Raw genomic sequence first — 16,455 nt, forward strand, 5'->3', positions numbered from 1 at the left:
TTGATGGCGCCTGCACAGAGACGGGGGTGTCTCTCAGGTTGTGTCTCTCTGTACACAAAGCTGATCCACATATGAACTCGCTTCGTGTAGGTAAAAAGATGCAGTTGGCTACTGCAACCGTGTCGGGCGTGTGTTAGTCACGGCTCTCCTTAGTCAGGAGTGGAGATACCATCAGTAGAGAGGAAGCATAATGTAATGGTAATTTGCTCAACAAGGTTGGGAGGAAAATTTATATATATATGTATATACAGTCTTGTGCAGTGACTGACCTTTATCAGGATGGATTAGTGGTTACTGAAGGTGAAAGTAGAAAAATGTGCATACGCACTAGCATATTAGCATTCTCAATATTATCAAAATCCTTTAAAAAAACAATTCTGAGCTGCTAAGTGCTATGATTTTCTTCAGAAACTCTTTGAGTCCCAGTGGGAGATTTTATTGAATCCAGTGGGGTTTTTAGCAGACTGTAAAATGTTTCCTGTGAATCTGACTTGATGTGTTGAAGAGAAAATGTGTTAAGATCAATTAAGCTACAGAAAAAAACAACAGGGCCCACGCTGATAACAGCTGTGTGCCAGCATGGCCCTACTAACATCCCTCACTTACAGGCATCTGTGTGAGCTGGTGATTGATTCTGTTTTCTCTAAAAACTTTTCCACGGGCACACACACAGAGGCACACATCTGCAGCCCATGAGTTTTTCAGCTTGTTGCCAGGAGAAAGCTTCTCGTCGTGGCTGTCAGGCATTGTGTTGTCTGTCTCAAACGGCTTGTCCTTTAATGTCTCTGTTTTGCTCCCTGCCCCTCCCCCTTTCCTCTTTCGCTTTCCTCTTAGGATGTGTGTGTCCGAGTGTCCGTCTGGCTTTTTCCGCGACGATAAGAGACGCTGTAAGAAGTGTTCGCCTTTGTGCGAGTCCTGCATCGGCAGTCGCAGCGATCAGTGCACGTCCTGTCGGCCTGGTCTTTACCTCAGAGAGGGATCCAATACGTGCGTCTATACCTGTCCCGAGGGCACCTACTTAGACCACGGTGAGTTACAGTTCACACTGTCTTCTACCACTGAACGTTTTCATATTGTCATTCATTCGCTTTCTTTGAACACTATATCTTGGCCAGGATTGCAGTGTGTTCAGTGCTGTCTAGAAACACTGAGAACAGATACAAAAATTTTGTATGCAAAATAGTCAAAGTGCAAAATATTTACAAATTTTGGCATCATGGTGGTGCAGGTACTTTGTGTGCTGCCCACCTCCATGCCAATATGTGTTTCCTCCAGAAGTAAGACCCTACCTAATTCCCAGCCATAAAAAATCTTGCCATGGACCTTGAAATTAACCATTTCCCATGTAACATGCAATTTCCTGTGAAATTCAAACTTTAAGGTGTGTGTTTAGCAATATAACATTTTTCATTGGTGTACCTTTCAAGTCCCTCATGTTTACTGGTTAATTTGCACTATGAGGTGGTTCTAGCAACCCTACGGCAATTCAGTTAGCAATCGCTTAATCAAAATGTCCAAGATGTCGAAGTGGAAACCAGCTAAAACACGATTAGGGTAACCAAGTTTGGAAAACTCCCAATCAATTCTGTGGATGCCTGGGGGGAGGGTGTCAAAACACTGATGAGAATTTTTAGAGACAGTCACTGGATGTACTCTAGGTTTACATTCAACTCTTAGGGTAGGCTGTGTATTGTAGCTTCCAACTCTTAGGGTAGGCTGTGTATTGTAGCTTCCAACTCTTAAGGTAGTCTGTGTATTGTAGCTTCCAACTCTTAAGGTAGTCTGTGTATTGTAGCTTCCAACTCTTAAGGTAGGCTATGCCATCTTTTATTAATCTTTGAAACATCTGCTGGTTGTGCCATTGTCCCTCTTGGAGGCATTGACGCTTACCTTGCAGCTTCGCTAACTTGAGCGCTGCGTGTCGCATGGATTTACACCACCAGACTAATTGCTCACATGACGTAGCCAGAAGAGACGCACAGATATGCTGGGGAGGATCTAATTCTTAGTGTTTCACAAAACGCTGAACTGTCATATTCTATTTTAAAACATATCTGTGGCATTGTGAGGACAAATATGATGACTAGTAATCTGTGAAAAAGGTAGACAATAGGGAAATGGTTTGCATTTATGATAGCAATCGCATCGCATGTATCTAAATCCTAAACTCACTTGCTGTGGCCTTTAAAGATTAGATTTAAAGAAAAAGATTTGTGTTCCATTTTTAGATTATTTAGCTTTTGTGGCGTATTAGTAAACACCATTAGTAAAAGCTGGGGTTCGAATCCCGGGCTGGGCTCACAAATACAGACCATGCATGGTATTACATGAACCTAACTCTTGTGGGAACACACATTAGTGCAACGTTAGTGCTAGTCCCAAGCTTGGATAAATAGGAGGGTTGCATTAGGAGGGGCATCTGGCAAAAAAACTGTGCCAAATCAGATATGCGTATGAAATGCAAATGAAGCGAGTATCCTAATGAGTGTGGACAAAAGGGATAATTAATTAATTCATTCCATTTTAACATGCCAAAAATAATACATAATTACATTAAATCCCAAATGTACGTTTATGTAATGTGATCTAGCCCATTGAAACCAGCCATCCCAGAGGCGTCTGCATATTTTTGAAGTTAGAGGTACATTGCTGTAGTAAGTGAGTCACAGTGGAGAAATGTGTGATTTTGTGTACCCTTTTCAGTAACTCGCTTCCTCTCCAAACCTCAGACTCTTGAACACATTTTTACTAACACGCCAACGTCTAATGACTTCTAATGATTTTAATGGGATAATTGCTTTGCATTTGATGTCTGACTCGACGCTTTCCTTCACAGACGCCAGCACGTGTCGGAAATGCAGCGAGAACTGCAAGAAATGTACTTCAGCAAACGTCTGCACGGAATGTAAACCACGGCTCAGGTGAGTCCTGTTCATTGTATTTAGTGAAGTGTTTCGATCAAGCCAGGATTTGGTCTGCAATGTTACTGGTTTTCTTTACGGCTTAGTGGTTTTCATCACTAACATTCTGTGTAACTAATGTGTTTTGTCATTGTGCGGTAACCCATAGTACAACACAGTACTCCTAATTAAAAATCCTAAACTATTATAAATATCAGTACTGTACCTACTGTACAGTGCTATCACTTATTTCCATGTGCTTATGGGTACTCATGAAAAAAGGAGTTTATTGAAGGTGAGGTGATGATGGGATTCTTCATGAGGCCCTGAGAGCAAATTTGCAATAGGGTTGATTTCTGATTTTGCTATATTTCTGTAGTCCTGTTTTGGCTTCGAGGTCCCGTTCCACATCCTCTTTTGATCTTATGTTGATTGAAACTTGCATTTTGTCCACTGACCACTGATTGTCTCAGTCCAGTGGCGGCTCTGTGACATTTGCACTTGACCAATGTATGGTTTCCACTGTTTCTAGCTCCACCCAGGTACGCAAGATCCCTGACCAAGAAGGGTGACCAAATTTAGTATGGCTGCTTGCGTGTGGCAGCAAAAAGAAACCCTGTCCGACCTTTGCTCCCTCAGACACTGCCAATTGTGTTTGATGGACGCCTAACCGATCAGTGATTCTGCTGAGATTCGAACTTATGATATTCAAACTCATATAACTCAGATATATGTAGGCGCCCGGGTGGCGCAGCGGGATACACTGAACTCCTCGGTTCGTAACTATGTGTTGCCACCGGTCGGCTGGGCACCATCTAGCGGGCATAATTGGCAGTGCCTGCAGCAAACACTAATTGGCTATCGTGTCTGCTAGGGTGGGATGACCGGACTATGTGGGTGGGGTTCTAATGCTGTGTAAGGACCCTGATTAGCAGATAGAGGCGCCTGTGCAGAGTGCATGGGTGGAAAAGAAAGGGTCCGCTAAGGACTGCGCATGGGTTGGAGGAAGTGTGAGCAGAAAATAAACCCTCCTCGAATGCAATCAGGGATCCCCAACAGCGGAAGACAAATTGACTACGCTAAATTGGGAGCAAAAAGGCAGGGAAAATGCATAAATAAATAAATAAATAAAGTAGATATATGTGCTTGATGTACAGTATGTGCTCATACTAAATTACCAAAACAAAAATAGTTGAATATTTTCAACCTACTTTTGAGGCTCTTTAGGTCCTTGCATGCCTAGGTCCATCCATTTATGTTAAGCCAGAGTATTAAGTCGCTGGTGCTCTTGCATCATTGAAAACTATTCCACGTTGATTCTTCATGCAATGTAAGTTGCCAAAAACCCACTTTTAAAACATGTGGTCCAAGTCCTGGGGTTCAGACGTGAAATGAAACATACGTAGAGATTTAGTTCATTTCAGATTTCCCAGCTGTGCCAAGCTATAGCGAGAAGAGATGAGAGGAGGAAGAGATGTGGAAAGAAGAAAGAATAAAAGAGAAGCAGGTTCTGGTCATGAATCCTCTCTAATGTGCAGCAGATGGGTTCTGTGAACAATTTTGAAATATGTTCCAGAAGTGATCGCTCCGAACCCACACGGTTTGAACTTTAATCCTGACTTTAGTTCACTTGCCAGACTTATTTAGACTACCGCCGTTATTAATAAATTTTAGCACATTATACATTTCTAAGCCAGGTTTGAGACCATGATAACACTGCTGTGGTGAAGACAATGGTAAAAAAGAAACTGAACGTTAAATCACACATTAGGGGGGATAATGAAAGGCAGGACTGGGGTTTGATTGAATGGAACTGGATTGGCCTGGTCACACACCTGTACGAATCAGAGCATATGGCAGCCATTAGACTCACACGCAGCACTGCAGAGAGCAAAGAAACACAAAACGAGACGCTCTATGAGCGGCGTGCTGAGATATTATTCCCTGTGCTAGCTAGTACACTAATGTTAGCTGGCTAGCAAGCTGTGTTGACTCTTTATTTAAATATGATAACGTCTTTGTGCCTGTCTATACCTGAGAAGTTCAACTGCACTTGCTTATGTGGCTATATACACTATATGGCCAAAAGTATTAGGACACGCCTTCTAATGATTGAATTTATGTGTTCCAGCCACAATTGCTAACATGTAATAAATCACTTATATCACATATAAAGGAAATTATATGCTTTCAATGTTGCAGCAACAGTTTAGGGATGGCCCTTTCCTGTTTCAACAAGCACTGTTTGTCCAACAAGCATGGTCTACAAAGAAAAAAAGAAAAACTTGGTTTAAAGAAACTCCAGTGGCCTACACAGAGCCCAACTTTGGAATGAACTGGAACATCAATTAAGGCTTTCTTGACCACCATGACTGACTGAACAGGCACAAATTCCCAGAGACAAAGTCTTGTGAAAAGCCTTTTCAGAAGAGTGGCGGCTGTTCTAGCTGAAAAGATCACACAGAGGTCACTCACTATTTAATACCATTTGTTTTTGAAATAGGATGACCAACAAGCTCAGGTGTCCAAATACGTTTGGCCATGTAGTGTTTGGGCTTAAAAACAAATGATGCCTAAAAGAAGAACATTTTGGTTGTTGTTGTTGTTGAAAACAGTGTTTACAGGTTGATTTGCATGTCTAATAAATTAATAATCCATTTTTCAAGGTTTATAAGTATGAAAAATCAACATGTGCTGAAGCAACACAGAAAAGTTTGCAAGTGTTAATGTCTAATTTGTTCTTTCTCTTTTTTATTTCTCTTTCTGTCACTTCTAGTCTACAAGGGAATAAGTGCCAGCTAAACTGTGAACCTGGCACATACTATAACGGCCACAAACGGATGTGTGAACAGTGCCATCCAACTTGTAGCACATGTGCAGGTATCCACCTGTATCCACCTTTTCTCTCACCTTATACAGCTGATTATTTAATTGATAATAATGATGATTTTATTTATTGAGATGAAAAACACCCCCATGTTCGGTGTAGAAAAGGAAACTTCAGCCAGATGTTATACACATGTAAATGAAATCAGCTCTTCAATTTACATTTGACAACCAAAACCTTTTCCAGTACATGACATCAGTTTTATATTGACCATGAGTGAAATCCAGATAACACATGAAACAACCAGCTGTTAGTTGGGTCCATGTTTTGGCACTTTTTCATTGAAGGCTATTTTTTTGCTATAGAAAATGAAATCAGAATTTTTTTTTATTGATTGGATGCTTAAATAGTGTTTTCAGCCCAGTTTTCAGACTCTCAGTGAATCTTAACTCTGTTATCGGCTGGCTGGGCACCTTTATAGACAACAATTGGCATGCCTGAGGAAGGGACGGTTGAAAGGGACTCCTCAACTGCTGCAGTTCTGACCTCTACTGGCTGATTGATGGCACCTCCACAGAAACGGGGAACACTGGAGATATGCCCAATACGGATCTCCATATAATCCCGCCTTATGCAGGTTATGCAAGAAGAGATCAGCAACTACTTTCCATCTCAATGGGAGCGTGTTAGTTACGGCCCTCTTTGGTCAGGAGTGGAGGTTTATCAGCAGTAGAGAGGGCAACATGCGTTTGGGTCAATGGATCCAACTAGATTTGGAGAAAAACTGAGGGGAAAAGAAATAAATAGAAAAAAACACATAGTGCAGTTGTGTTGCCATTACATTATTTTTTTATATTGCCTTATAAGGTTGGAAAATCCAAAGCAAGGAATGTGAGAGTACTCAGTACTCTGTATTGACTAGATTCTCTAGGCTCTGTTGTCTCTTCTTGTTAGCTCACCCTGCTGCTTTACTGGGGTGTAGGCCAGGGGTTTAGGCCAGGGGTTTTGATAGCTTTGTCAGAAACTTGATTTCATTTTGTGTTTGGATTTGAATGTTTATTATGGATCCTTGTCTTGTTGTAAGATTCGACCACTACCCAGGCACGTGGATCTATTTTTTCAGACAAGAGAACCTGCTTCCAGTCAAAGTTCTAGTAGTGAAGGAAACAAGGACCCAAAAGACTTTCTTGCATACTCATCTGGGTAGTGGGTAGTGATGTTCCATCTTATTTAGAATTTAAAAAATGTTGAAAATAATAATCCCTGTGGAATTTATTACCCTGTTAACCCTGAGCATGGGGGCACAATAGCTTGGATCATCTTTCAGAAAGGTTCTTCACAGTTTGTTCAGTTAAACACTTTGAACACCTGGCAAGCCTACACCCAACCATGCCTCCCATGCATCCCAATGCTGCCCTGCAGCGGTCACTTCTTCTACTTCTATTGCTAATTTCAGAGACTCTGAATATTTACATTTTCAGCATTTAGCAGACGCTTTTATCCAAAGCGACTTACAGTATACAGTCTAAGCAATTGAGTGTTCAGGGCCTTGCTCAAGGGCCCAACAGTGCCAACCTGGCAGTGGTGGAGTTTGAACCAGCAACCTTGTGCTTACTAGTCCAGTACCTTAACCGCTAGGCTACAACTGCCCCTGAATACTTGATGGTCTAAACAGGTCTTGTTTTCAGGTACTGGCATGGAGGCGTGCACTAAATGTGCGGACGGCTACTATCTTGAGGAGTGGCGCTGTGTGCTCAGCTGCAGCGCCGGTTACTACATGGCCGAACAAACTGCCGAAAACGGAGAGATCCAGAAATCCTGTCGCAAGTGAGTACCGCGCCATGCTTACACTTAACTATCTGTCCAGTAAAGCCCGCCCCGGTAATTAGAGACATGTCTGTTACTCTAAAGCCTGAGTGCCTTAATTTGCTTCCTGTCTCAGGTGTGATCACACGTGTTACACATGCTCAGGCCCGGGGGAGAGGAACTGCAGCACCTGTGTTAACGGCTATAACTTAGAAAACGGGGTGTGTGTCATCAGCACTATCTGCAAAGATGGTGAGTTATAGACAATACATTCAGTCCTGTCTTTCTGTAGAATATTTTCTCTTGCTTTTTTTTATCATGGGGTTGTGTTCCTGTCTGAGGTCAGTCTGTACAGCCAGTGTCCTGAGATTAACCTTTATTGAGATTTTTAATGACATGCTGTGTGTTAAGCCGTGATTATTAGTGTTTAATCATTTTAGTTTGAACATTTTTGGCAAGCGAATGTTACTTCAGGTCTCATTTGCAGTCCAAATTGACTTGTAGTTGTGACTGTATTCAGTCCAAGCAATTTTTGGATTAAGGGCCTTGCTCAAGGACCCAACAGTGACACCTTTGCAGAAGTGGGGCTTGAACAAGCAACATTTTAATTAGGAGCCCAGCAACTCACTGGACCTCACTGCTGAGGCCATGTGATGAATTGGTATTTTGTCCGGGGTGTATTGCAACATTGCACCCAGTGATTCCTGGAAACCAGCTGCACCGTGACCCTGACCAGGATAAAGTGGTGGTAAAACGAATATAAAAAAATGAATGAACAGTTTTAAAGTCATCAGTATAAGAAAACTGAGGTGCTTCTTGGAGATTAATCGTTCGATGCACACGTCTTAACGTCACTGGAACCATTTTATTCACTTTAAAAAAAAATTTATTTCACCTCTACTGCTGCAGACCTCTACTTTTGACCGAGGAGGGTTGTAACTAACTCGCCCCCTGTAACAAGTGTGCAGTAGCCGATTGGTTCTGTTTCACCTAAATGAGTCGGGATCATATGCAGATCCATATTGCGCATGGAGAGTCGTGTGTCAATCCCCATTATCCCTTGTCTCTGTGCTGGCACCATCAATCAGCCACCCGAGGCCATTAGTGCAGCAGTTATGAGGAATCCTGACGGCCAATTATTGTCCGTATAGTCTCCCGGCCGGTCGATAGTAGAGCTGAAATTTGAGCTCATAAGCTCTGGTGGGCAACCTGAGTGCTAGAGTCATTTCTCAACTTGAGTGAACTAAAACTTAGTAGAACTTCTGAGTCGCAGTTGGTTTCGTTTCGTTCCAGTGCTTGTTTTGGTGTGTGCAGTGGAAAAATATCTAGTACTTGATATGAAACTGCAGACTTTGGTACTGAACTTTAGCTAGTAAAAGTAAGTAAAAGCACTGGGACCCATAACTGCCAGTGTAAAATCTATATACTGGGTTATTTTGACAGTGAAGAGCACTTGTGTTATAACTAGGGCTTTACTAAATTCACGGACCTCATATTTAAAAAAATCACAGAGTCATTTAATAACACTCATAAATTGAATAATATAATTAATTTGATGTGTGTGTTTACACATTGAGTGCATTTTTGTCTCTTTGGTTATTCCATAATCAATGGAAAAGTGTGCTTCTCCACACACGTGATCATCTCTGTGTAGTCTGTGCTGTGCCTCAAAAGAACAAGCCAGTAAAGTATTATGCTTCTGATAGTTTGTCTATATACAGTTTAGTTCTTACTTTATAAACTCAGCAAACTCTAAAGATGCTCGGTTACACTAGGACCACCTCATAGTGCAAATTAATTAACGGCCGTGAATTAGGGCCTTTTTTTTATAACTTGCAGCTATTTTCTATGATCAATTAAATTATCACAATAATCGAACCTGAGACTGTAAAATTGACACCCGGAATGGGTTACACTGTGTGATTTCTGATCAATTTCTAAATGTTTGTTCTCCTTTCCTCTCTCTCTGGCCCTTTTCACCTCTTTCACAATGGATTCCCAATCAAACACGGACCCGTCTCTTCCTCCGCCCGATCTGCTGGATTTCAACCCTGTTTCCTGCCTACCTGTCCCGATCTGATCGCCTGATCCTCGTCGCTGGGCTTTTTTTTTTTTTTCTCCTCTCCTCTCTCCTCTTCCTGCTCTGTGGAAAGCAAATGAAGAATCATGGGCTGAGGGCAGTTTCTGTGTGTTGGTGAAAAAGAACAATCTGTGCCAGAGGAAAGTTCTGCAACAGCTGTGCTGTAGAACGTGTTCTCAAAAGGGCTGAAGGAACCGTTACGGCCTGGTCCGCCGCTCACATTCTGCTAATTTATATTTCCAGCCGGGAACTTCTGACACAGGACTACACTGGGAGGTTTCTCGGGGTCAGAACTACAACAAACCTACCTTTACCTCTGCGTGCGTTTTTGTTTTATTTTGTTTTGTTTTTGAACAAACCTGTCAGGGCGTTTTGCGACTGGGATCGGTAATTAATCATACATGTCAGTATTTTGTGACCAAAGCATGGATGCCAAATGTTTTGTATCTTTTTTTTTTAATTGTTATTATTTGGGTCCAGAGGTAAAAATCGGAGAGGCATGCTGCCGTAACAAGTGCTGTTCCTTTGGTTTGGTTTTTCTTTTTAAGGTAAGATGAAAGACGACAAACCCAGTTTGTGCATTTTTAAATAAATTGGAAACCATCGCTGAAGCCCTTATTGCTTTTACTATTTCAGTGCGTTTTAGCTACAACTCTCTGAGCAAACGGACGGCTGTATGGTGGAGTACAGCACACCGTTTTTTTTTTATTTACACTACAGTACAGCAAAGGTTTGGCCTTATTTGGAGTGACGGATTCTACCAGTAACGTAATTACCCGTAACTCCTCACTGTTCAGAAATATGTCACCTCAGGCTCTGTTTCAAATGTATGTTTGTTGTGTGTGTGTGTGTGTGTGTGTGCCTCCCCCAAACATATCAGCATACGTATTAAATATTTTTTTAATCAAACAAGGTTTGCAAAACAAAATAAAAGCCTCTCAAGAAGTTTCTTCAAAGTCCCCAGTGAATGGTTTCATTCATAGTCGGCAATGAGTGTGTTTACATGTGCAATCATTACCAGATCAGATTATTCAAACAGTCGTATAAACAGGATACAACAAGATCCTCAAACCAGGTATTTTAGCGGAATAATCATGTCATTCAGACTGTGTGTCCGCTTAATCTTAGCTCATTTGTATTTCTACTACTTGGAACAAACGGCTGCATGTTTAACCGCCTAGTGTGTAAAGAGAGAAAAAAAAAAAAAAAAAAAATAGTAACCACATCATTGATGATATTCCAATTTCCTTCCACATCCCAAAACAAGCCACTACATGGATTGGTTACTCAAAATTGCCCCTGCAATTTAGTGAGTGAGTGTGCATAAACAGGTGGGTATAAATGACCGAGTATGTGATGTCCAGCACTGGACCTGCGCCTGGTGTTCCAGAATGGAATGAAAGACCGTTCAGTCAATGCTATTCATCCCAGCAGTGCGGGGTTTGGGGAACGCTACGTCCACACAGCATGCCTTAACATCTGTACATGACGCACAAGATCAAACTACCTTAGAGGCTTTGAATGAAGCGATTTGTTCTGCCTACTGTAGAGCAGGTAGCCTGTCACGACCTGCGTAATCATGTGGCCGTAACAGGTGTGGTGGCCACGGACAAAGAGTGTTCGGTTGCACCCTGACTAAAGCTGCTCCTTTTGGGTTTTATGCTGTTATTTAACAGTACGTCTGCTTTTACATCAGACAGACCTGGTGCGTGCACAGGCGGCAGAGTTTGTAGTCTCAGCGTTTATTGGCTGTGGATACTGCACTTGTACCATTGTCAATTTGTGATCTGAGGGTAGTGCATGCTACGTAATCAAAAGCGGATGAAAGGTCTTCCATAGAAAACAGCATCTCCTCACACATTGAGGCAGTTCCTGCTAAATAAATATAAAAAGCTGGTTCCTTTAATATTTTATCATTCAAATATATGTATATTTTAATACAGTGCAAGATTAAGGGTGCACTGTAAAGGCACAAGTGATTAAATATTCTACATGACTACGACACCCCTTGTAATTCACTTGAATTCAAGTGTTTCAGCTGATGATATGCTCCAGCATGACTGTGCTTCTGTGCACTAAGCAAGGTCTATAAAGCTATTTAAAAAAATCTTGGTTTAAAGAAACTCCAGTGGCTTGCATGCTTGACGTCAGCGCTACCAAACAGCTTTGGAATGAACTGGAACATCAGTTGTGGCTTGATGGACCAACATCAATGCCCAGCCATACAAATTCCCACGTCTGATCATATTGAGGTCACTCTTTTGGACTGTTGTACATAGCACATCAGCATGAAATATTTAGGAGCAGAGGTGAGGCGCTGCTTCAGCCAGTCATCTAAAGTGCCGTGTCTCAAACCTGATCCTGTTTTCTAAAACCCTTTCCTGTTATCAGGTTACTTTTAGGTAAACTGTTGATTAGGTCTTTGAATTATTCTATTTTCAACACGTGTAAATGCACTCATTGTGTCCAAGCGGCGAATGATGAAATAACTAGAATGAAAGCAGGTATTCTGTGATGACTAGTCCACCCCCCTCCCCTTAAAAAAAAAAAAGGATCAAATATGAGGTATAATATAATGGAAAAAACTTGCCAAGCATGAAATGGGTTCACGTGTGGACTCTGCACTGCACTGTTTATCAAACCGTCAATAAAACGTCATCTTTTCATTTCTAATCAGCCTTCCTGTGACTGTTTATGCAAATTATTACAAATTATTTGAATTCTATTTTAAACTACTCGTTTTTGGATAGTGGGACTGATAGTGTAGGACAGAGCAGCCGGCGCAGCATAGTTTATTCTTCAGACTAGAATTTTTAAAGTAGTTTATATGTTATAGAATATAATGCATAATCCATTCTTATATATTCCTTTTAAGAAAGATGTTTATCACAAATGTAACTGGTGCTATTGATATGGGAATGTTACACATTTGTGGTATTATTGCGGGGACAAGAGTTCCAATCCCCCCTGCAATGTTATGCTGGAACCACTGTACCAGACAGGGTCCGACACTTATCTGTGAAGTCAAAGAATTTATTTTAGTTTTATCGTTGGTCTTTTTTTTCCTTTTATTAAACAGACATGAGCAGAACTCTGGATGTTTATACAGGTACTTTTTTTTTTTTTTTTGCTAAAGAGACGAGCTTGAATTCTAAACAGTCTGAATATACAGAGAAAGTATTTAGATTTATGAACGGTACTTCTTACATGTTAGAAATATTTCACCAATACACATGTTTTTTTTCTTTCTCTTCTTTTTTTTAATTTGGTTTTTTAAATATATAATTCTATGGTTTATTTATGAATAATGGATTCATTTCATTTTAGGCCATGTGCTTTGAGATGATGTAACCTTTTATTTATAAAAAATTTCCATATAAAAATGTTACAGATTATCCGACTAAAAAAGAGGATCGTTCGAAAGAGCGTTCTCGTCCTGTCACGCCACGCCACGCGTAAATGCATTATATGAAATGTTACGTAACTTATCTATAGGAATATATAAATCCGTATGTTATACGTTCCACAACTATTTTGTTCTGACGATGATTTGTTTTTATTTTTATTGTACATATGTATTTTGAACACTAATAACCTTGTAATGGGGGATTTGTTTTTTTATTATTATTATTAAAATGAAATTTTATATTTGTTTTTAGCAAACTTTCACAACTGTAGTAAGGACCCTCATAGAGAGAACTGGACAGTACTGTTTACTGATCTTTTTATTAACTTTAAAATAAAAACAAGGCTCGTCTGAGAAAACAAAAATAAAGCAAATGTTTTTTATTTATTTAATTTTTAAGTTTGAAAAGTTCTTAAATTACTTCTTTAAGAACATTTTGCTTTTTAGAACTGGAGTGGAAACAGTAATAGTTCCTTTGATGACAGTAACAGTTCCTGATATTGCATATTTGTCACACCGAATGATTTTAGACCATAAAGCAAAACATTGAGGTGGGCGATTGGGTGGCGCAGATGTAAAATTATGCAAGCCCAGTACCACTGGGATCCAGTTGTGCTATTAACTGGAAAGTCGTCTACATTAGAGGCATGATTGGCCAAGGCCCGGCAATGGTTTGTCAGAGGTGTGTTCCTGCATTGCGCCCAGTGATTTCAGTGAAGCCAGACCCACTGCGACCCTCACCAGGATAAACCAGTGGTTATAATAAGTGGTTATTTTAATGTACAAACTGATCCAGACTCCCACTGTTAGCAGTAATGACTATATATATATATATATATATATTTTTTATTTGCTTTGCAATTTTCTTTATATAACTGAGTTAAACTGCTGGTTTCAGGTCACTGCCTATATATATTGGGTTCAAGTCAGGACTTGTCTAATTCGTACAAAATTGTCCATGACTGTGTTCGATATAACCTTGTATAAAGTGATGATAGTGATAGTAACGAGTAACTATCGTTCCTGTCATGAATGTAACCAAAAGTGTCAAACATGACGTTAAAAATCCTAATAAACAAACAAACAATTCCACCTCAGCTTCAGCTCATGGACAGGTGAATCCTACATTAAGAAATCCTGACATTAAGTCAGTGACCCTCAGCAACGAGTTTGTCTGGGTTTTAATGCAGCAAAGCACCCACATACCATCATACTATCCGCTTGCCATGTTCCACTGGAGGTATAATCGATGTACATTAAAAAAGCGTATGCCACACAAAATGAAACACATTTTCTGAGATGCTTTTATCTAAAACAACTTACAGCACTGTGACATTGTACTATCTAAGCAATTGAGGGTTAAGGACCTTGCTCAAGGGCCCAACTGTGACAACCTAGCAGTGGTGGGGCTTGAACCAGCGACCTTTTGATTACTAGTCTAGTAACACGTGTATTTGTGAGAATGCTTTAGCCACAGTAAAGTTGTTTCTGTAGTTTCAGTGTTTGAAACATCTCATATTTAAAACATCGTGTTTGTGGTGCAACCACATGTTGCTTTTGTGCTCTATGACAAATGTAGGGGTGCAGAAGGCCAAATCTGTGTTTGTTGAGCAAGATGGGTGATTATGTAATTATGTAAACTGTCTGGAACTGACTTAGGATACTGGTGAAAAACACTATATGAGCAAAAGTATATAGACACCGGAACATAAGCTTGTTCTACGTCCTATTCTAAAACAAATGCTTTTTTGTTTGTTTTTGACATGTCTTTTTAGACATGGCAAGGTTATGATCTGCAATAATAAATATTTGATTAGATTTTTAAGTTAAATAAAAGCCATAAAAAAATTTCAAATATTTAATATTGTATTGATAGTTGATGCGTTACCTATCATTTAGCCGTGTTCCTTGGGATTAAATAATTATATGTTGTACTTTAGTGTGAAACTGATGGAGAATTTTCAGTTGGTTGTGATGTATGAATGCTTTGCTTTTCTTGTTTTCTCACAAAAGGGCTTCTTTGTTGTGAACAGAACAATTCACAGATTGACCACAATAATACAGAGTCATTTGTGTCTGGGGCAAGACAAACCCCTATTAAATAAGGACAATGGGTTTAGAAAAGACAGAATAAATGCACTTTCAGCCTGTTGTCAGCTGTGCCCATTTCCTTCTAAGTGATCTTTCACTTTTGTGCCCTCTTGCTTCAGAAAGTCTTTAAAAAGGATTTAAAATAAATAATCTGACAGTGTGTGTGCCAAGAAATATTTAAAATACTTGATATAAATAGATGAATTCTGATTCCTGTACATTTCTGCTCTTACTTATTTCATTTTGGTTGGAAACCTCCCAAAGCGAGCTGATGTCATTTATTTACAGTTAAAATTTCATAACCGTCGTAGCTTGGACAGCTCATCTAGTCATCGCAACCAAACACAAGCAGTACAGAAAGAGAACTTAAACATTACACATTACAATTAACAAAGTATTTAACACCCATATCACCATTAAAAATATAATTGCCCTCTGAGCTTAATAATCAAATAATTGCAATCTGGTTCAAATAGCTGGCAACCAATTACTAATATTATTAGTTTTTCAGAAGTTTATTAGAAGTTTTTTCTTTCTTTTTTGTCATTATTGAGGGACTGGGTGCCTGGTTCAAACATTAAAAGCTCCTCGTCAAGCTAATACAAGCATCCTAGTCAAACTAATACAAATCCCAGGTTGTGTAGATTAATTATAAAAAAAGCACACTGTTATTTAATATTATACTGGGTTATACAAGCGGCACACTGACTCAGTGGGTAGCACTGTCGCCTCACAGCAAGAAGGTCCTGGGATCGATTCCCAGGTGGAGCGGTCCAGGTCCTTTCTGTGTGGAGTTTGCATGTTCTCCCTGTGTCTGTGTGGGTTTCCTCCGGGAGCTCTGGTTTTCTCCCACAGTCCAAAGACGTGCAAGTGAGGTGAATTGGAGATACAAAATTGTCCATGACTGTGTTTGATGTTAAACTTGTGAACTGATGAATCTTGTGTAATGAGAAACTACCTGTCCTGTCATGAATGTAACCAAAAGTGTGTAAAACATGACGTTAAAGTCTTAACAAGTAAAAATAAAAGAAATAATACTAAGTTATACAAACTGATTTTATTTTTTTACCTAATTAATTTATTCAGTTTTGTTTGATTGGATGTGAATTGGTGCTCCGGTGGTGCAGAGGTCTATAACGTTATTCTGGCTTTGAATCTTAGCAGTGCTATCGGCCAGCCGGGAAGAAATCTGTTCACGCTTTGCTTTCAAGGAATGATGTATGACTGTGGCTTTGGCCTGTTAATTCCAGCTCTTTAGGACAAATGATTGACAATTGGGGTTACGTAAGGTCAGAAAGGTTCATTAAGGGTCATTAGTGAGTGTTTTGTTAAAGATAATCAGAAT

The 16,455-nt window shown here is 40.0% G+C and overlaps 1 protein-coding gene across 3 annotated transcripts in view; it reads left to right on the plus strand.

Annotated features, from left to right (window-relative positions):
* The window catches only part of pcsk5b (proprotein convertase subtilisin/kexin type 5b), a 72,820-nt gene that overhangs the window by 33,259 nt on the left and 23,106 nt on the right, over positions 1-16,455 (plus strand). The window contains exons 16-21 of one of the 3 annotated variants that reach the window (XM_062999288.1): positions 835-1,028; positions 2,837-2,921; positions 5,677-5,780; positions 7,416-7,554; positions 7,670-7,785; positions 9,687-13,099. In XM_062999288.1, coding sequence (XP_062855358.1) covers positions 835-1,028; positions 2,837-2,921; positions 5,677-5,780; positions 7,416-7,554; positions 7,670-7,785; positions 9,687-9,802 — 754 coding nt within the window. In that variant the 3' untranslated portion in view covers positions 9,803-13,099. Of the gene's footprint in view, positions 1-834; positions 1,029-2,836; positions 2,922-5,676; positions 5,781-7,415; positions 7,555-7,669; positions 7,786-9,686; positions 13,100-16,455 lie in introns of those variants that run through there. The other 2 variants (XM_062999289.1, XM_062999290.1) reach the window with 2 other exon arrangements.

The sequence above is a fragment of the Trichomycterus rosablanca genome, chromosome 7, assembly GCF_030014385.1.
Source record: "Trichomycterus rosablanca isolate fTriRos1 chromosome 7, fTriRos1.hap1, whole genome shotgun sequence".
NCBI classification, from domain to species: Eukaryota; Metazoa; Chordata; class Actinopteri; order Siluriformes; family Trichomycteridae; genus Trichomycterus; species Trichomycterus rosablanca.